We start from the raw sequence: 21,279 nt of genomic DNA, 5'->3' as shown, positions 1-21,279 counted from the left end.
CAACTGACTTCAGATAATCAATAAATGCAGTTGCCTGATACCATCTCATAATGTTTCAGCCTCTAATTCAAAATATTGATTTCAAATCTCATTCATTATGGTGCGGGATCCTACACACCTGAAGCCTAGTTCCAAGGCTTGGTTATACTGAGGTAGAAGAAATTAACTGTAAGCTCAGCATCACAATGGACAAGTGTATACTGAACACAGAAAACTGAATTTTATTACGCTGAGATTCCAAACTCAATTTGCTTTTTTAACTCAAGACAGCCATGAGTTTTAAATTAGTATCAATAGTTCACAAGGGAAGTACTGTTTCATTTGCTGAATGAATCAAATGTAAATTTATTTTCAATGTATTGGCTTAAAACTTCAGATGGACAGAATTGCAAATAAATTAGTCAAAATACGATGACTCTAAACTGATCTTTTTTCAGGGAGAAAAGATTGGGACTGGTCATTCTTTTGTTGCTTTCACATACTTTGTTGGTGTAATAAATCTAGTAATTATTGAATGTGAAAAAGTCACAACTTTGAAACAGTGAGCATGTGGCCTTTGGAAAATTTGGAATTGGACCTGCCTGCTTTCTGTGAAAAGGCAGGAAAGAATTTTTAATGAGTACTAGCGTGCTGCCTTTTTAATTTCAGCAATAAGCATTCAGGATTCTTCTGCATATGAGACTATTATGAGGCTTAACCAAAAGTGTATTTAAAAGGTGTTAGAAAAAACATTCTGCATACCCATCAGGATAAACTACAGGCACTGTTAGTCTGTCCAATAGTGATTTCCCAACTGCTTCAATTTCATCAAATTGCTCCATGTCATTAAAAGCTTCAGGCTGCTCTGGAAATTCTTGCAAAATCTATCAAAAAAAAAAAAAAAGGAAATACAGAGTAGAATAAACAAGGGATAGCATGTAGGTTTTTTTTTTTTTTTTAAGTGCCATTAACTGGCAGTGTGAATGCTCTTTCAGCATCTACGCTGCCACATTTATATGAGGTCAACAAATATTCATACAATTCAAGAAAGGAAAACATCGATTAAGCTATATTGAGTAAATAGTTCAGGGCTACCACTGTTTTGTACTACAACGTTTTACATTACTCCTAACAGGGAACAAAAATGAAAAAACGGTCTTGCTAGACAATATTCCAGCAACAAATATAAAATGCATAAAAATAGTAACCTGCACCATGAAACATACAAGACAGTCATATAAAATGGAAGAAACATGGATAACAAGGGTCCCTTACAAGCCATTTCAAAACTAAAACCCACATCTGGCATGGAACAGGTAGGATTAAAAAAAGTCCGAACACTAGTGCTTCCAGATGGGATAGGGACCCAACACTAGTACTTATTTCTGAATTTTCTTCCACTTCTCCCTCTGACACGTCTTACTTTTTTCCAAAGCAGCACAGATATTAAGAACATATTTTCCTCACAGACTTATCAATATGACACAATAGTGCTAGGAGAATAATGTTTTTGCGGAAGAGCATGACTATTTCAGCTATCTGTTTCCTTGTTTTAAACTTATGATTGCCTAAAACCACAGCAATTAACTACCGCAATAATGAACGAATGCTCACAATATGGACTGAGATAATCAATTCTTTCAGGAGTTTATGAACCACTGAATTCTAATTTGGTATCAAGTAAAAACTTTTTCAGCCACCTCTGGCAGCATAGATGACCTATTTCTACTTTTGTGAAACTCCATCAACTCCTAATGCCTACAAATTCAAAGCATCTTCCAGTAATAAAGCAAGAAATGAATAAAAGCTAGGAGCATACGAATCAGCTTTGTATCCATGCTCTCCTTCAATGACAGAATGAATTTATTTTCTTTTAAATATGCAAGATTGGCACTTTTTTGCAGTTATATGAAATTTTATTGCCAATATTAGGAGATACATACACTAAATTGCTTTTCTAAAATGCATCACTTCACAAAAAGAATGGTTCCTGGATGAAAAGGCCCTACTCTCATGATCTGCATTAAAGGATATTGTCCTGAATTCATGCATTTGGAAACTATCAACACTTTCCCCCTTCAGCAAGCTGCTACTGAACAGCAACTATTTCTCAGAACTGCTGTTGAATATTCATCCTCCTCTGTGGCTTCTAGCATCATCCAACTGGGCATAGGGGTGAGATATTTGGTTACAGGAGTTTGAAAAGCATACCAAGGTAGAGGTGTGTTTTGAAGAAAGAATGCTGAAACCCCTTCAAGTGCAAAATACCAGATGCAGCAACACAGCATGCATGGAGACTAAACTGGTTGCATTCCTTTACACATATTCTAAATGCAGACATCTTAAAAGGCAATACTCCTTTTAACTCTCCAAAACATCTTAAATGACCCCATAGTTTTGTATTATTCCTTGCACAAAAACACAAATCAAAAAGTGCTCCTTGCCTTTAAGAATTAGTCTAAAACACACAAATGCTTATACCAATGTAGGTATGCAAGCAATAATTTAGTACTGAAATTAAAATTTAGAAAAATATGCTTAAATTCTTCTTTCTGCATTTTTTTACTATTTAGAAAAAGGGAAACACACGCACTGACAACTTCGTATTTGTTACCTTTTGTTTGTTTACATTCTGATAAGAAATTTTTCTTCTTAAAAACATGACACTCACCTTTTCAGCACTTGAATGAAATGCAACAGCCGTTTCCAGCCGATGTACTCTTTCCTCAGAAGTTACTGTAAACTGCTTCCACACTCTGTTTAATCTTGGAAGTGTATCCCCCGAGGACCTCGAAGTGCATCGCAGGGACTGGCACAGGACAACAGTTGCCTGCAGTAACTGTCTCCCATAATCATACGTACTCTAGAAGATGGAGAGGATGGGAAAGAAACTACATATAAAACCTCTGCATTTAACTTAGTAGCTAATTAACATCTTAAACCAACAGGAGACGAGTTTATGAAAACTCCACAAAGTATTTTGAACTAATCTGGTCTGCTAGAAAACATGGTTGAAGCATGAATAAAATTATAACGATCAAGCAGTGCATTTGCTCTTGGGGGGAGGGGAGGGAATTAAAAATTAATCCCCTGTTGTCTAGCATTCACACTGGGAAAAAAACAGCTTCCTGAAAACTCTGAATAGCTGCTTGCATCTACATGGGATACTTAACACCTGCTGCCATTAGACTCTCCTAAATGAAGTATACGTCTGCAAAAGCACCTGAAAAAGGCCCAACTTGTACACTTTCTATTCTTAGGTGACATTCTTTCATAGATATCTGGCATCTGTTTGCATATTCAAGATTTTCAAACAGGTGTGTAAATATGCGCTACGGCTTCAGTGAATTTTAGTAGACTCTTGTACAGCAGGATTCATTAGCTGCCTGCTAATCAAGAATTAAACCTGTCAGTTCTGTTCACCCACTAACTGCTAGTGCCAAAACTCCTTGTACGAGCAGAACCATCATACACCAACACTCAAACATCTGGAAAACCAACAGAAAGACAAGCTCTGCTTCATGAAGTACAGCATAAAATAGACCAAAACTAAGTGGCTTATCCATATTTCAGTATTTTATGGCAGTCCTTCAAAAGTCATTATAAAGACTAGTTGAAATAAATATATGCCTTTTAAGAAAATCAATGTGAACTTTATGTTTTCTGGTTTGCATTGAGAACTAAGGTAGTAAACTGCAGCACTGCTATTGTTGGTGGAACTTCAAAATCTCACTAGGCTCATCACCAATTCCAGCAATCACAATCACTTCATTCAAGCATTGAGGCAAACCATTAAGACTAGTAACAGCTGCTCCATGATTGTCCATACAGGTACCAATTCTATTTAGGAGTCTTCTGAAACTGCACAAAACCCATACAGCTAAAAAAATAAATTCATTTCACCTGTGCAACATCAACAAATTTTCGGTGTTTCTCCAGTAAAACTTTCGTTTCTTGAGCATCATCTCCCAATCGGATATGTGTCTTCAGCAGAGCATCCAACAGTTCACTTAACCATTCTACTGCCTTAAAAAGAGAAGTTAGAAGAGTAAAAATTAGAAAGCAATAAAAAAAAAAAAAAAATTTAAAAAAATTCAGAAGGCTGAAGTAACTTCAGTACTAGCATATACTTTTGATACAGAAAAAAGTTAAGAGATCTCAAACTGGTAGTTCACATATGCAAATCACCAAGTACTCTTTCAGTCATAGCTACATCCTTTATTTTCACCGTACATATCCACTAAACAAGACTATATTTGAACGGACAAAAATAACACTGTACAACTACCAACCCCCACAAATTTAACCAGCAAAAGACCAGCATGATGAAATTTTGTAGACATTTCCACACCTGAGCAGCATCCTCTTCACATTTAAATAACTGTACCATCTGAAGCATCTTCAGTCGCCGCACATCCACCATATCTTCACACCTTAAATAGTAGCACAAAAAGACTCACCAACACATATAGACCAGACACAATACACTAAGTTTGACAATGTTTGCAGTGAGCAGCATGAAAGTGTTAATGAAAAGGTGATAAAAGCATTTTATACTGCTTATCTTAGCTGAAATATATAATGCCTCGCATAAAAAGAACATGCAATAAATAGAACTGATCACTACAACCCACAGAAATCATGACCCTCAAGACTCTGGCAAAGGCTAAGCTATAGATAGCAATATCAGCAGTAGTTAAAAGGCGTCCCAGCAACATTCAGATTCCTTACCTTGTTGCACTTGTACGATTTGCCACATAGATGTTTACATGGCTAAGACAGACTTTACCCTACTGAAGCTTAGGTGAAAGCTGGCTTAAACCTGGCATGATTCTGAATCGTACTGTGAGCTATCCGCAAAGTTTCTTGGTGAATAAAACGAGGACCTTTTAAAATATGTTAATACAGCTTTCCGTTTTTCTTCTTAGCTAACTTAAGATTGCAACCTTTTGCAATCTTGATTAAATTAACCTTTAATTGAGCCTTTATATGAGGATGCCCTTTGCTATAACATGTCAGGAAGCATTTCAAAATCCAAATCCTGTAAAACCTAGTTCTAATTCTCTTGTTCTAAACTAAGCACATTTTCCAGATCTTTTTCTAGTTAGAATTTGGAAAAAAAAAGTGTCACAAAAATTACTATTAAATGCTACCAAGAGACAGTAATCCTTACTGTACCTTTTTGCCTCTTGTCCAAGTTAAAGAACCTTGTTTAATCATTCATCATCTGGAAGCTACTTCATAACTTTACTGAACATTTTATTGACTTTTTGATCCTCTAATTGACTTCTCACAATTCTATATCCCTTCTGAGAATAGGGACCAGAATTGTGTTAACACTTAAAACAGACTACAAATCTATACAGTGATAATGACATTTTCCTTTTAGTTTTCTATTAATTTCCTAATAATCCTTAGCATTGTACTGGCTTCTCACAATATCATTGAACATTAAAGCGATTTTTGCAGAAATTTTCCAATGTTTATCTTTGAGTTAACAGCTGGTTCAGAGTCCATTACTATGTATATAAAGTTTTCCCTTCTCCCATGCATGTTTCTTTTCTCAGCACTGAATTCCGACTGCTCTTTCATTGCACAGTGACACATGGTCCTCTATAGCTCTACACAGTTGGCACTCTAAACACAAGTCTGCTCAAGTAAATAGGATTCAGAGGACATACTTAAAAATACTTAAATCAATACTTTCTCTAAGAATTATCAAAACACATGGTTTATAGAACTAATTCCCAAAACAAACAACTTGATGTTCATCAGACCTTGTGTTCTCTTGAGGTACCTTTTTGTTCAGGTATTGCCCTCAAAGTTCATGCACTTGCTATGGAGAGTACTTTGTCTTAGGGGTTCCAGCAGTAATAATAAGCAACATCATCTGACTCTTCCACACTATTGAGTGGGAAAAAAGGTAGTACTATAGCTAACCCAGTACTACAGCTAATCCAGTACTACCACATCTTTAAGAAGGAAAAAAAATATATATAACATGTGACCTATCAGCACACAAAAAAATTTAATTACTAGAACTGTTATTACCTTTGTTTTCTAAGCTGCATATCTTCCATCACTCCCTGGATATGGTCCACGTTTTCTTTGTTTTCAATGGTCACATCTTTTCCATAGGCCCAGGATGCCTGATTAGATATCTGATCAAGAAGACTTTGACCTTTCTCGCGCAAGCCTTGCAAGCCTAAGTCTAAAGAAAAATGTAGAAAAAAGAAAGAAAATAGAAGTCAATGGTCACTCTTATAAATTTGGAGGGTTTTTCCCCCAGAGACATGAAATACAACAGAATCTGAGATGGAAGACTGGAAACTGAAAAGGACACTCCTACCTGTCTTTCAGCACCCTTTCCAACTTTTACGTTTGAGTACACATTTGTCTAAATTAACAAAGAGCAAAGGCTTTGCTATTTTATGACCTAGCAGATAATAAGGAATAAAAGCCGATAGTACTTTCAGCAAATTAACTAGCTAATTAATGTCTTTCATCCACACAGTTGCACAATATCCAAAATATTTATCACTGCTAAGCAGCTGTAGCCAAATGTTCGTCCATGGTTGGCAGAAGTTACTACTTTATAATACATCTGATATGGCTGACACACTTTTCTATACTGAAATGCACCAAACCTTAGAATCTGCTGTTCCATCTATTATTTGGCAGCTTTACCATCTCTTTTCCTAAAGGAATATCTAGTTTATGCATCAAACTGTTATACTGCAATCATAACTTCTTTTACCATATATCAATTATTTTCCTTCAAAGCTCTTTCTCCTACAATATATTGGACTAGATGATTATTGTAGGTCCCTTCCAACTGAAATACTCTATTTTAAATGCTTGACAGCATAACCACCTTAAATGTGCTATTCATTAGCATATACATTCAAAGCTACTCCAAAATACTCAGTACAAGCATTCTAAACCTGAGTGAGTAACAATCTTAATCATCAAGGGGTCAACTGTGGAGACAAAAAGACCACCTAAGCACTATATTCCCAAATACTAAGAACGACTAGTGGGGGAAAAAAGTTTGTTTGCAGATGAAATGCATGATAATGGTATATAACAAACATATATTACATATAAAAATTTTGAAGGAAAACATTTCCAGATAATTTTCCCAGATAGAATTTCTATGAAGTAGATAGCATAAGCAAGCTAAGCAAGATAAAGGTAGCTAGGTGGAGCATTACCTAGCTAGAAAGTGGAAGAGTGAGATTTTTTTTTTCTGCTGTCCCCTTTTCTTTCTTTTTTTAAGGTGGTGGTGGGATTACTGTTGTTTTTTCCTGTAATGCATTCATTAGAATGTGTGTATCTGAACTGCAGAAATATTTTGCTTACCAACACTTTTCAATTTCTCTTCCAATAGTTTTAAAGTTTGTTGAATTGATGCTCCATCTGCTGGTGCTACATCTACACACAACATTCCTAGTAAGCCATCCAATTGCTGAGACAACTAAAATGAAAAACAACATAAGTGTGGATATTTAAAAAGAAAAAAAGTTTGAGCTTCAGATAATTTGGTCTGCAATCTTCTAAATATTTGGAAGTCTGTCATTTTAGAAGTTTCTCTTTGCATCTATAGGAAATGAAAGTCAAGATGAAAGATAAACGACCCATCTGCCTATAAAATTCCAAAAGCATACATACCTAGATGAGGGGGAAGGGGAAAGCCTAGATTTTATTTTTTTTTAGACAAGTATAGGAAAGGAATAAATGCCATTTTAAAAAGAAACTATAAAAAAATATACCAAATTGTGGTATACTCTAATTTATCAAAAAAAAAAGAAAAAAAAAAAAAAAAGAAAAAAAAGAGGTGGAAAAGGCAACTTTTAAACTAGTAACCATTTTATTTCAAATGTTGTTGAAATGTAAGTCTTATTACAAAGCACTTCCCTCCTAAACAAATGGGAAATACATCTTCTCACAGTTTCAATTACAGTAAATTACTTACAGCATTTTTCAAGTGACATTAGGTTTCCTCCTGCTCCCCTGAATTTTTTCCTATGTATTCAATATTTATAATACTAAGGCTAGACTATATCGACAGGTGAGCCTGAGAAAAGTTAAAAATTAAAACTTACATCCTGGGCAACACTGTGGAATTCAAGTGCTGCTTGTAATAGATTCTGCCTGAATTCCAGCTGACTGGCCTGTCGGTAACACACATCACTCAGCTGTTGCTGCAATGCTTTCAATTCCACAAGGTCCTCCTCATCTCCCGCATTTAGAAGAGCTGCTATCTGCTGATTAAGCTCAACATAAACAGCAAACCACTCCTACAAACACAAAAAAATTAAGCATTAAAATAATACAAAACATAGTTCTATTTCTCTTACAATGGCATACATCCAACTGCAGACTAACAAATAATCAGACTAGAAGAGAAAATTACAGCTTACGCTACAATTATGAATTCCCACACAGAAGGAAAAAACATTTCCTAATTTCAAGTCAACTCAAAAAGAGCTTAGAACATTTTAATATTTCAGTATTAAGAAAATGCTGCAGAAAGACGGGAAGATTACAAGGCATGGCTACTAGCTCCCAGCACTAACTTCCAACAAAGGAATTCCACCATTTTTAAAAAAAAATTTTAATGCTTACATTTCTATAGTGTTTTCCTGAAATGAGACCTTTTGCCAAGTGGTAAGCCATTACAGAAAGCTGTCCATAAGACTTTCTAGGTGTTACTTTCACTGACACGACTGAAACCAGCAATAATTTCTTAAAACGTTTAGAAAAAAATTCTACTGCTGACAAAGTGGAAGCAATCACTATCTTCTGAATATAACAGAGTATCCATGCACAGAAACTTCGAAATAATTCTTGCTTCTTACTTAAGGAAAGCTTTATACTACTCAATTCAAAATGTGTAGCTTTGTTTTTCAAATACTTTGACTACTGAGTAGATACGCAGGAGTTCGCTATATTGTCGTGTTGGTGTATTTGTAAAAGAAAATAGTTCAAATATTTAACAATTCTGGGAGACTTAAAAACGACTTGATATATCAAGATCACATTCACATCTTGCATGACTGAGATGCCTGTAAAGCAAAACATGTTTGCTCAACAGCTTTTATTTTGGCCTACAGTGAAATGACCTTCAAACGCCCTATGCATTTCTAGTGCTATGGAATAGCACCATCTATTGGCCTAAAATATCTGATTTAATTAGTACTCTTGTCACGCTCCTACTGGGATACTTGCCTACTTGCCTTTTTTTTTTTTTAATTATGCCTTCAGCTTTTGCATCATTTATTTACAAAGCATGCAAAATATGGCGTAAAAATATCCATATTCTGAAAATGTTTTCTTTTTACCCAAAGTCACCTCTACCATCTGCTCACAGGAAGAAACAGAGTATGAAAAGAAGGGGGGAAGAAGTAATGAAAAAGTAAAATTTGCAATCAGCCAAAAATTTCAGACCTGAATCAGTCTCTCATCTACTCCAAAAGGGTCAACTAAGCTGACATAATATGGAAACATCTTCCGCTGTCACACATGTACTATATAGTTTCAATAAACTCAGTTTATACAACATAACTCTTGTTATTTCCTTCAGACACTGAACATACAACGCTTACTGAGCGTGACAAGTGAGAAGTCAAACCAAAAAAATTTAGATTAATAATTTTTAGTTTTTATTTTTAGCTTTAAACAGTTGCAGTAATTGATTTTGGTCAAGCTATCAGTGAAATTAAGAGACTAGCAAACCAGAGATTAGAAGTTTATCCTTTCCATAGGAGAAAGTTAGGCGCAGCTTATGTGACAGCTCAAAACCACAGAGAAAAGGCCAAACATTTACTCAAAAATAACATATTGCTCATAAATAAAACAGAAAACGAAAGCCCCCAAAACCCAAACAACCCCATACAAACACAACCCCCCCTCAAAACAAGCAAAACCAAAAACACTCTAAGAAAATTGAGTTCAGAGTAAATTGAAGTAAAAAGTTTATCTTTAAAACAAATTGAACATTTCTGCAAGCATCTTCCACATAGAAGTAATGTAACAATAAATAGATCATGAAAGAAAGCAAGCATACAAGCCATCAATTCAATTATTAGTAGAGAAAAAAAATAGGAAAATAATGAGAGAAGAGTATACTCAGCTATTAGGAAATGTTTAAAAATCAGAAGACAAAGCATATCTTTCTAGTGCTGTGTTCAAAACCAGTTTTGATTTATAAACAGGCATTCAAATTTAAGGTAGGCCAGTGGTCTCCCAATTATTTCTTTTGGTATAAAATTCAAAATAATTTTTTCTGACCGTTGTTTCTACAAACTTTTGCCAGCACCTGAGAACCAAGCAGCATTCTATCTTGTCAGTGCTTTACTGATGAGCAAACTGTAGGCCAGCCTGCAAAATTCAGTGGCATTTCAATGATTTTAAGCCTCAGCTAAATCATAATTCTGCGTTACAGATATCCAAGTGAGAAAGTATATTCAATCTTGTTTTCTCTTTTCAGTTTGAAATGCTAATAATATGACTGAAAAACATTAATTATTTTTGTCAATGAAGTAGAGAGGGGATTTTTTTCTTTTCCCCCAATTAGGATTTTAACTGTCACGATGTTTTACAGTTGAGAAGGTACTGGTTTTCATAGCAGAACATTGCTTGAAGAGCTTCAAGTAATGAGAAGACAAATGAGATAGGAATCACTTCATCTGTAACACATACTTCTGCATCTGATCAAGGAAACAATACTCATTAGAGATGCAGTCAACAGAACCAGTGCAGTCTAAGTAAGGCACAGTGTTTCTCAGACTTAAGGTTTGGGTTGGGCTTTGTTTTCTAAAGTACATCAGAAAAATTACAAACCAGTGACTAGGAAAAGTGGACAGAATTGTCAATGTCTACACCCAGGAAAGCCAGAAAAGAGGAAAAGCACTGTGAGCGACACTGCCTTTGGAGTACATAGCATTTATATCATGATTATATTTAAAAATCTGATGGATTTTTCCATCAATATTCTATTGGAACCTTAGGAAGTCTTCAAAGTTAGAAGCAAAGGCACCAAGTCAGCACAGTTAAACAGTATCTTCAAGATTTCATTATGAACAGAAATTATACCTTAAGTCTTGAACAATGAAACTGGTAAACCAGTTTCAGCTCCTGGTAAACGTAGTTTAATAAAGACAAAAATATTAACTTGTTCACCTGAGAAATACAGGATTTCTCAGCCATTTTGGCAGGGAAGAAGAAGGAAATACACCCTCCTACTCAACATAAAAATTTAAGAACTACTGTAATGCAATATGAAGCCAAGAAAAATAATAAAGATTAGTATTTTTCTATACCAGAGAACAAAATAACAGGTACGTGTAATAGCCATATTAAGTTCTTAAACTTTCCTCTGAAATCCATAAAATCATGCACTATTCAAGTTTCCTAGATACTCATAATCAAAATAGATTATTCATAACTGCATGTACTTAGAATTATTTTGCTACTTGAAAAGGGTATGGAAAATCTCACACTGTGCTGACTCTCAATCTCTTCATGTTTCTGTTGCAAAGCTTGTGAAGCTCTAATTGAATCACCTATTCCCCACTGAGTTCTTAGTTGTTCTGATCCAGGTCCCTCAAGCCAGTTGACCACCTGCCAATAAAATAAAGATAACAAAAATAAAGTAGCAAAACAATGAAAACTGATATAAGAAGAATTCTGCAATATAAGCACAAGTATTTCAAAGTAAGCATATGTTTATGCAAAAAACATACATTTTTAGGAACTGCAGAAGTCTTGGTGAACCCATTCACATCTTCGAAAGTTTTAAGTGAACTACTTTTCATTAACCTTAGTCTATCAGCTCCATGAAAGCTGGCAGTAGCTTGCAAAAGATTTGTCACACATACTTGTCATTTCTTATATCTATCAATAAAATAGCTTAAACTACAGTTTTCTTGATAATGGACCTCTCCTGTTCAAACAAGATTTTTCTTCTTCCCCCCCCCCCCTCAAGTGAATTGCAGTGCACAGCTGTATTCAACCTGACAGCTGAGAGTTTTCTCCTTACTTTGTACTGAAGTACAGGATATGTACTTATTCCAAAACTAAGTTTACACATCAACTTAGTATTTTATATACTTATGTCTTTCAACTTGCTCTATTCAAATAACAAAAGCCTCTTACAAGGTCTTAATGGCCGCATCTCATGGACTCTACTTCTGCAGAAAACTCTGCAGGGTCATGGCAATACTATTTTGGATGACAGTATTGGATTTCTATTATTAAGCTATTTCATTTGATGTAAATATTTTTCAAAGCAAAGCAGGGTATCTCAAATTTTTGTTTCCTTATACACATTTTAATTATCAGATTATATCCATGGCAATATTTTTTAATGGTAATTTTTAAATATCTAGAACCTAGCGCAAAAAAATCACTACTGTAGTCCTTAAGCAAGGAAACGCAGGAATATCCCCACATTTTGAACCTTAATGAAAAAGCATAGGAAACCAGCTTCCTCTCCTTAATGTGACTTTTGTTAAACAAAGATGACAAAACAGCTTCACATGGTTTTTCAGGAAATAGAGTACAATACACAATGTAACACCATAACCATGAAGACAAGTGAGAAGGGGACTAATTGGACCATTTTCCTAGTGCTGGTAGGCTACATTGCAACAGTAATCAAGAATGACCATCACTGTTACAGAAGGTTACTCAAAGGTTACACATCTTTTAGCTATCAGTCTGTGTCTTCCCACCCTCTTCCTCCCACCTCACCACCACCCAAAGCGCTGTTTCAGGGCATATATTCTTTGCTCTAAAAGCATCCTCAGTCTTCCTTACTTTTACCACTTCTAGGGCAAATTAAGACTCTACGGTTCCAGGCTCTTTTTGTTTAAAGAGAAACTTCCTGTTGTGCTTAGCACTTCTGCGCAGCTGTTGTTAGTTAAACACAGAATGGCCCTAGAAGCGAAGGCACCCAGATGTCCCCCTCGTAACCTCAATGGCCTGGAAGCTCACACATGGAAATAACAGTTCTCATGCAAGTCTGAAACAGTGACCAAGATCACCTCGCTATTAGAAGTTTCCAGCAACTACTGCCTTGCCTCCAAAACTTGTTAGCTTAGCACATGGCCATTCTTGTGTAACAGATACTTGAGAAAGAAGTGATGTTATTTTCATAAAATATATCCTTAAATGGTTAGTGACTAGACTACTGCAAGACCTGACATTAATTTTTGTGAAGATTAGAAAAATATCAATACCTCTGCCTAAGGAGGCACAAAGCTAGAATTTATCATAATATACAGAGACATTCATCAGCAGTCTGTTTAATAGAACTGCTCATCAGATAATGCCTGGAAATCAGAGCCATCTTTGCACTGCAGAATGAAAGATGAAGGAAAGGGAAACAAAACTATAGAATAGAAGTAAGAGGGATAGTTAAAAAGAGAGGGTATGATATTGAAGCCACAAGGGAAGAGAGGCAGTTATGGATAAGAGGGCTTTGCAACAGGAGTAAGAACTGAGCAGTTCACAGAAAGCAGAAGCCTCAAATGGTGAAAATTAAAGAGGAACACAAAAGCAAGCCAGGAGCGGTTAGCAATATAAGCAGCTATACAAAAAATAGGAATGTCATTTTAATGAAAGCTAACACAAAATCAAAACACTAGAAAAAAACAGCTTTCAACGTAAATGCCCATTCCAGCTGAAAATACTGCATGTTATACTGCAACTTCTGTTTATTTTGTCAAAATAAATTCATGGCACTTTGAATCTATTTGTTTCTTCTCGTCCATCATTATCTTCTTGCTTTTCTCTTTTAGCCTAATTTTCTCCCATAACCAAAAGGAAACTAAATCGATTTTCAATTTCTAGATATAGTAAGTTTTCCACATACACTTGTATGGCACTTAGATATAAATGCACTTTACAAAGCTGATCAGTTGGGTAAAACAGTGAAACACATTTTTCTTGTGTACTGAGACTCAGTTCACTTACTACACAGCATCCATGGCTTAGACAGAGTAAACAAAACCATTTCTTATACAAATACTGCAAAATGAGGCTAATATCCTAGTAAACAAGTCCATTTAAATGCATTAACAATGTCAATTTGCCAAAGTACGTTATAAATTTTGTTTCAGCCGGCTTATCTTGTTCAACCACTGTAATACAGCGGAAAAGCAAAATCTCAGCCAATTATACTGACAGCCGTGCTAACATGTTCTACATAATACTATTTTCATATCATATTTTTTTTATTTCCAGTTCAACATATCAGCATATGCCTTTTTTATAATATTCTGAGTTACTACACAAGTGAAAATTTTTAAATATTTAATTAGAAGCCTAATAAAATTATTTGATTCAAAGTGAAAATTTCCTCAGTAGATTTGTATTTTCACTGCAAGAAATAACAAGACTGATTAGTTTTTATCCCTGCCCATACCTGGAACATTGTGAAATGCAAGTACTTGATTTGTACTCCTCACACATTAGAAATGTCAATGGTGAAAGATTAAAAGCAATAACTATTCCATTTTCTGCATATTGAAACCATACAGAAGCTTAAAAACATACAAATCCAATTTCAAGCAACAAACAAGAGGAATAAATTAATTCCATTTCCTTGATTTTTCTCTACTGAGATTGCTGAGAAAATGTTGAAAATGCTAATTATATGCCTGTTTCCAATGGATCAAACCAATTCATTATGACCTTTTAACACACGATTGATTAAGATGATTCGTATTCATTCTTGTCAGGGCATCCTTGAAATAGAGAGTTTAAGCACTTTAACCTAGTTAAAACACCAAGCATTAGACAAATAAAGGAATAAATAACGGCATATCTTCAGTAACAGGAACTTAAAACAATATGGGCAGAGGAAGTTTTCCAACTCTCAAGCAACATTACAGTCAAAAACGTCTCATTTATGAATGTTCCTGTCTTTGCTAAGAAGTCAGGTATTTGCATCTCTAACAACACAGTGGTACAGTGCCACAGTATACAACAAAAGGACAACATGAAGGTTCTTCAGCGTGATGGCTGAATCACCTCCATGTACAACAACAATCTTTGGAAAGCACTGTGGTAGCCACAATGTAAAGCATCAAGTAAAACTAGCACATTGCAGTTTGAGGGGTGAAAGGAAGCATGAAGCTCTTGCCTCCAAGAGCTTTACTTTTGTAGGAAATGCAGTCTAGGACTTTTAACTCAAAACTCTGCCTCACAGTATTCAAGAACAACGCCAAGCTTACCTGCATTACCTTCTGCTGAACCTCCTCTAGTTGTGTACGCTTGCTACGTTGTCTGCAAACTTCCTGGTAGCGGGTATACTGCTCTCTGAGTGAATCTAGGAGCTTCATGACCTGTGGCTGAGCAAGTAGTTCATCATCCATTGGAGACCAGGATACCCCTCCATCTGAACCATTGAATCGACGCTGTTGTAACTCAGATAGTAACTCATGACCTTTAAGAATGCATATAATGATGTGGTTAATTTAGATTCAAAAAAACAAGCACAAAAGTTACTAATAAGCATGCTGGCTTTTAGACCATCTAGTGGTACATTTTTGCAGCTAATGCTCTTTCATGCATTGGGCACACTTAATGATACAACTACATGCAGAGCATAGGCCAAACTTTGTGGGGTTGTACCAGTCATTAAATATGGTTGAAATCATGTGGTGTATTTCAGATATATAAAAGAGATACCATAACTAACACTCATATTGACATAGCATTGATTAATGTAAAGAAAAAACTGCAAAACATAATCCTGAGTCTGAAACAACTGTATGTATTCTGATTTACTTCAAAATACTGTGTAGCATCCAACATACTTCTCTCAATTCATATTCTTAGATTAAACGACAGAAGCACTAACAAACTGAGCATACACTCTCTCTGTTACCTGTCAGGATTTTCTGAAGAAGTACAAAACTCATAGAAAGTGCGGAGCTGAACACTAAGTATATTGATTATTACTTTTTTCTTACTTTTCTTACGTTTCTCTGTGTGCTCTTAACCACAGACTCTCTAGAGTGTAACCACTTTCATATACGCAAATACAGTATGTTTTGACTGTTTAATCCTTTGTTTAAACTGTCTGAAGAATGTTATTGTTAAGATGTAGTAAAGTTTTCAGGATGTAAACACCATACTACTAGAAAACCTAGATCATCAATTTATTCCCCAAACACTCAATGAACAAGTTAGCAAATAAAACTGTGCTTGGTCACTAAAGAAATGGTGGTGTAAAAGTGAAAATCAACGTCACCAGTTCTGCAGGTCTTAAAATGGTAACGTGTCAGTTCACCAAAAGGAAAAAGTACCATTAGAATAGTATTTGTAATACCTCAAGGGAGATGTAGAAACATAGAGTCTAAATTCAACTGGTATTATCTAGACAATCAAAATGCCACGGGGCTTTGGAGATTGCAGCAAGCAACTTAAAATTACTCAGTATATATTATTATGAAACGAATGTCTTTAAAAAATCAAAATACTAGGGAAATAAATATCTTAGATTTAATCTTTTATTCTGCTACACAGATAGGCACAGATAGCTGCAGAGCAAGCAGATTTAAAAGTTTTTACAAGTCATAGTTCTACTGGGATAATTTTGAATTTTTATGGTATTGTTTCAGCAGTAAAGGATTAACATTTTCAAGGTAAAAAACCTTTTTTCAAACTAAATTCTTCTCAAATTCTAAGAACTATACTTTATATATAGATTTGGAGCTTGTGAAAGCAACAATACTTGTAACTATGGAAGACAAGCCTTATCGAAAACCTCAGTCTATCCATATTTACTCTTAAGAGATATGAAAGTTTAATTGGGGAGAGTTTTCATTCTGTTTAATTTTTTTTATTCTCAAACTTTCAATATATTGAATAAAAAAAAAAAAATAAAGGTTGCCTTTTAGGAACTCCTATGATTTAAAGTTATTAAATTTCATAACTAAAAAAAAAAATCCTTATACCATAATTAAGAAAACAGAAAATGTAATGTTCTTGGGGACCATCTGCTTACACAAAATTGATGTGCTGTTTTGACCAAAAACCTCACCATTAGAGGAGGATACACAATTAGACTAAAATCTAGTGACAGTGTCTACAGACACTTCATATTTTAGAAACTTTAAAGACCACAGTAAGGAACAATTGTTTCACCTCTTAACTCTAACAATATTATCCCACATATAAACAAACTAGTTTTACACATAGGGCATATAAAACTAGTAGTTCTCTGGAAAACGTTACCTGTGATCCACACACTGGTTTGTAGGAGGCTGTAAGATAAGGATTCTGAGCACTCAGACTCTGATCACCACCTTAACACTATGCATTACTTACTATTCTACAAAGGCACAAACCTTCCAACAAATTTCTAGTCCAAATCAGCCTATTATACTTCACTGTCAGTAAGAAATTGAGCGTAAAAAAATCCCATTTCAATCAAAGAACCACAAAATATTTAAGGCTGAAGGAGGAGTCTAAGTAGCAAAGAGTCACAAGATTGTGTGCTTCACTTTCACAGATGGTCAGCTCAAAACTAGGCTGATGCAAATTATCAGAATTGTGTCAGAAAATGCTATCTATATTGTAAGCATTTGGTGGGCACTGAGATCATTTTATAAGGCCAACATATTGACATCATCTAGAAACAATGTATTCTTAAAATTAAACATGTTAATTATGGTAATACTGTAAAGATGTTAGCAGCATTACTAAAACCTGTATTTAAAATACATTTGGATTTTCTTCCATTTATTTGTTAACACTTTTTTTTAACCCTACAAAGCTGACATTAATTGATAATTATTGTACCCTCTGTGCTTTCACTCAGAGCTCAAAAATAAATGTTACTTTATTGACCAACATTATCATTTTTCAACTTACTATACCTGTCTGCAACACCGTCTCAGGGTCAACTGATGGAAGGAAGTTCAAATCTACTGATCTTGAAAAAAAGGACAAAACACATTATTAATGATAATAAACATAATAATACAGTAACAAACATATTATTAATAATTTGCATTACAGTTGCACTAAAAACTTTAACTAAGGCCAGAGCTATCTGACACTGTTATGAGACTATGTTTTCTCTCCTCAACCAGTAAAGCCCTCACTTTTCCAACTCCTATCAAAACAAAGTACAGCTGCATGTAGTCAATAGCCAAATGAGCATCCATCTACACACGCACTGGTGAATTTTGTAGTCTACATTACAAGCTTTCAGAACTTCTTTACACATTTTAAAATATTTAAGGCATATCATATTTTTCATATTGTTTGAATTTCCAATGAAATAATCCAAAAGCACTGATTTCAAAAAGTGAATCACACACCTCTCTCTTTCTTGTTGAGTTCCTTTATCGCTTCCATTGTTAATTAGAGCAAGTTCATCCAGTAAGGATGTTGATTCTTTCGTAAACTTTTCAAATACCTAAATAAGAGTCAGGTTTTAATTTAAGAAATTAAAATTATATAAGTGGCAGTATTGAAGGCATCAGAGCAAATTTATCCACTAGTTCATCTTTACCCAGTGTAATTATTTCCCGACATTCAGATGGTAGGGTAAAAAGAGTAGAAAAAGTAAGTTTTGTTCAAGGAACACTTAGAAGCACCAAGATTCCCTAAGGAGACAGTAAATGTTACACTGAATACAAAGAAGATAGACTGAATTCTGAAATACTGAAATCTGAAATACTGAAAATTTTGAGACTTCTGCAAAACCTGTAAGTAAATCTTAAGAATAATGTTAGAGAATCAAGGCACGTTATGCAAGCATCTGATAGCTCGCTTGAACAAATTAATCAACTTCGTGAAGAGTGCAGCTTTTAATCACTACTAATATGGGCTAATTGTAATGAATAAGTAAGAAGAAAGAAAGAAAGATGTATTATATAAAAAGAAATACTCTCATCAGTTTCTTTGAATATAGGGTCTTCTGATTGCAGATAACAAGGCCTGTATAGCCAGCAAATGGGTACCCCTCAGATGATTCCTTTGTACCTGACTTCTGAGGGTTGATTTTTTTGGTTTTGTTTTTTAACAGAACTGAGCATGACCAGATGCCATAAATGACATGCACAATAACTTTTGAGGTCTTTTTGGTGTTAAAACGTGATTAATCAATAGCCTGCAGATTAACCTCTCAACCTATTCAGGGCTACTTAAGTTTCAGGGTAAACTAAAAAGGATCTGACGTGGACAGCTCTTAAAAGCCGATTTATAAGAAATATAAATTCAGTTGTTACAAAAGGGGAAAAACCCAGTAGAATTAAAATGTATTAAACAGTTGTAAACTGTATTTCAGCTAATACCTTAAACAACCTTTCTGCCCTCTTATCTAGTTTCAGAAATCAGGAGTTGCAATGGAGGAGGTTCTTCGTTAATTTACAAAACAAATGAAACAAGGCAAGAGAGGAAAAACAGGAGAAAGAAATTTTCAGCTGTAGTCTGAACCCAATATAAAGCTAAAGTCCCAGTGGAAGTACTGTCCTTACAGATTTTATGAATGCAGGAATAAGTGAGTAGAAGCCACATTTGCATATACCAGACAAAAACAAAGGACAATGAAATACTAGATTTCCCTTCCCTCCCCTGTGTCCAGGTGCTCTTAGTTTCAGGCAGAGAAAAAGCAAGCTGCCTTGCCCCAATCCACACACACATAAAGGCTGTGCAAAGACCATGCAAAAAGCTGCACAGCAGATGATGCTCTTTCTGCCCTTGGGTCTGAACACACAATTTGCCAAGATTCAGCAAAAAAACCCTATGGTAGACATGGTGTAAGCCCTCAAATTTCTTGAGAGGGAAATACTGTTATGAAATTGGCTGCCAGGTATGTTTGAAGGCTCTGGGCAGTTGTGGTTGGGACATACTGTGGAGTATTCCTAGTCCAGAATCAAACCTGGAAATCTTAGACGGAGATACACATTTTAAGAATAGATTGCAGGGGAAAGGAACACACTGCTTCATTTAAAATTGTTTTGAAAACTAAAGTAACTGAAAAGACTAGTATCGATGAATAATAGATTTAAAAACATTCTGGAGTGCTATATGCCCCACCAGTTGCTTCAACGATTTATTTCTTTTAATGATTTGCTCCTACACATTTACTGCGTCTCTGTATCTACTGGGAAAACTACACTAACAAAGGTTTTAGCGTAGGACAGCTTTAAAACCTGGCTCTCAGTCCACACAAACCAAGGCCTAAGAGGTAATCTAGGGAAATCTGCAGAGTTCCAGGTATTTCCTCCTTGTTTTGGATTTCTCCTATCAGCAGCGAAACAATTTCCCTTTGTACAGACTATACCATACACTCAGGCTCTTCTAGAGTGAGGGTTCATAGGACAGCTTCCTTAAGGAAGTTGTTGGTTCAACAAATTGATTACATCATTAACCCTTGAGCAAATCCGGTGTTAGTCGTCATCATTCATGCATTATTCATGCATTTCAACTGCACTACTACAGATACAAACTTTCTACACACTTAGCAGTTCCTACACAAAAATTTCATGGCTCAAGAACAAGATATTTAAAAGGAACAACAAAACCAGAAAACCAACCAGCCTCTTATTCAACCAATCCATATGGTCATAGGTGAGAGATCCTCCAAAGTCTTCAGTAAGTTGGCATGGTTCTATGTATCGAGTCAGCTTGTTAGCAGATACTAAAATAACCTGTAATAGTAAAAGAAATTTTAGGTACACTTGTAAATAATACTATATTTTTCCCCTAAGTAACAGAGAAATTGTGTTAAGTGTGTCCAGAGGTACTGAGCAGATCGTACTGTGATTCAGATACAGCAACCTTTTTTTTTTTTTTCTTTTTTCTTTTTTTTTTTTTTAAACTGGTAAATGTTTAAATAAAGTATGGTTGGTTGCAGTTAAGCTGGGCCCAAATCAGACAGATAATTTTTTTTTATATGCAGTGTATATCTCCTGCATAAACCCGTAAGGCCATCATCTGCACTGCACAAGAAAAATAAATGTTTATTGGATATTTGTTTTCTTGGTGGTAAATGATGCTTCTTGATCAAGTCATACACCACACAATCTATTTTTAGTGAATATAGTAGCAGGATATTATACTGCAAAGCACTTAGTATTTTTTCACTCTCTTGCAATACTTCCAGTCCCAGAGGTGAGTTTTTGCCATAAAAGTTAAGTGCTTGCATTTATTGTGCAAACATGCACCGGAAGAGTTGGATCAACCATACTCTTTCTAGAAGTAGTCAAATTCAAATCTTAAAAGCCTGAGTCAATTGCCAAGGAGACAAATTCAGTTCATCAACTCCTCAGG

At 35.1% G+C, this 21,279-nt stretch overlaps 1 protein-coding gene across 4 annotated transcripts in view; it reads right to left on the bottom strand.

The window, feature by feature from the left end:
• The window catches only part of SESTD1 (SEC14 and spectrin domain containing 1), a 58,911-nt gene that overhangs the window by 2,567 nt on the left and 35,065 nt on the right, over window positions 1–21,279 (bottom strand). For all 4 annotated transcript variants that reach the window (XM_030486687.1, XM_030486686.1, XM_030486685.1 and 1 more), the window contains 12 exons: window positions 20,544–20,657; window positions 18,321–18,418; window positions 17,874–17,929; window positions 15,222–15,433; window positions 11,482–11,604; window positions 8,085–8,279; window positions 7,342–7,456; window positions 6,031–6,190; window positions 4,331–4,412; window positions 3,883–4,005; window positions 2,651–2,842; window positions 742–863 (listed from right to left, as the gene is read on the bottom strand). In XM_030486687.1, the coding sequence (XP_030342547.1) occupies window positions 742–863; window positions 2,651–2,842; window positions 3,883–4,005; window positions 4,331–4,412; window positions 6,031–6,190; window positions 7,342–7,456; window positions 8,085–8,279; window positions 11,482–11,604; window positions 15,222–15,433; window positions 17,874–17,929; window positions 18,321–18,418; window positions 20,544–20,657 (1,592 nt within the window). The remainder of the gene's footprint in view (window positions 1–741; window positions 864–2,650; window positions 2,843–3,882; window positions 4,006–4,330; window positions 4,413–6,030; window positions 6,191–7,341; window positions 7,457–8,084; window positions 8,280–11,481; window positions 11,605–15,221; window positions 15,434–17,873; window positions 17,930–18,320; window positions 18,419–20,543; window positions 20,658–21,279) is intronic.

The sequence above is a fragment of the Strigops habroptila genome, chromosome 5 (assembly GCF_004027225.2).
Source record: "Strigops habroptila isolate Jane chromosome 5, bStrHab1.2.pri, whole genome shotgun sequence".
In the NCBI taxonomy this organism is placed as follows: Eukaryota; Metazoa; Chordata; class Aves; order Psittaciformes; family Psittacidae; genus Strigops; species Strigops habroptila.
Note: the sequence above shows the minus strand (reverse complement) of the source record. Positions and strands in the feature narration are given on the sequence as shown.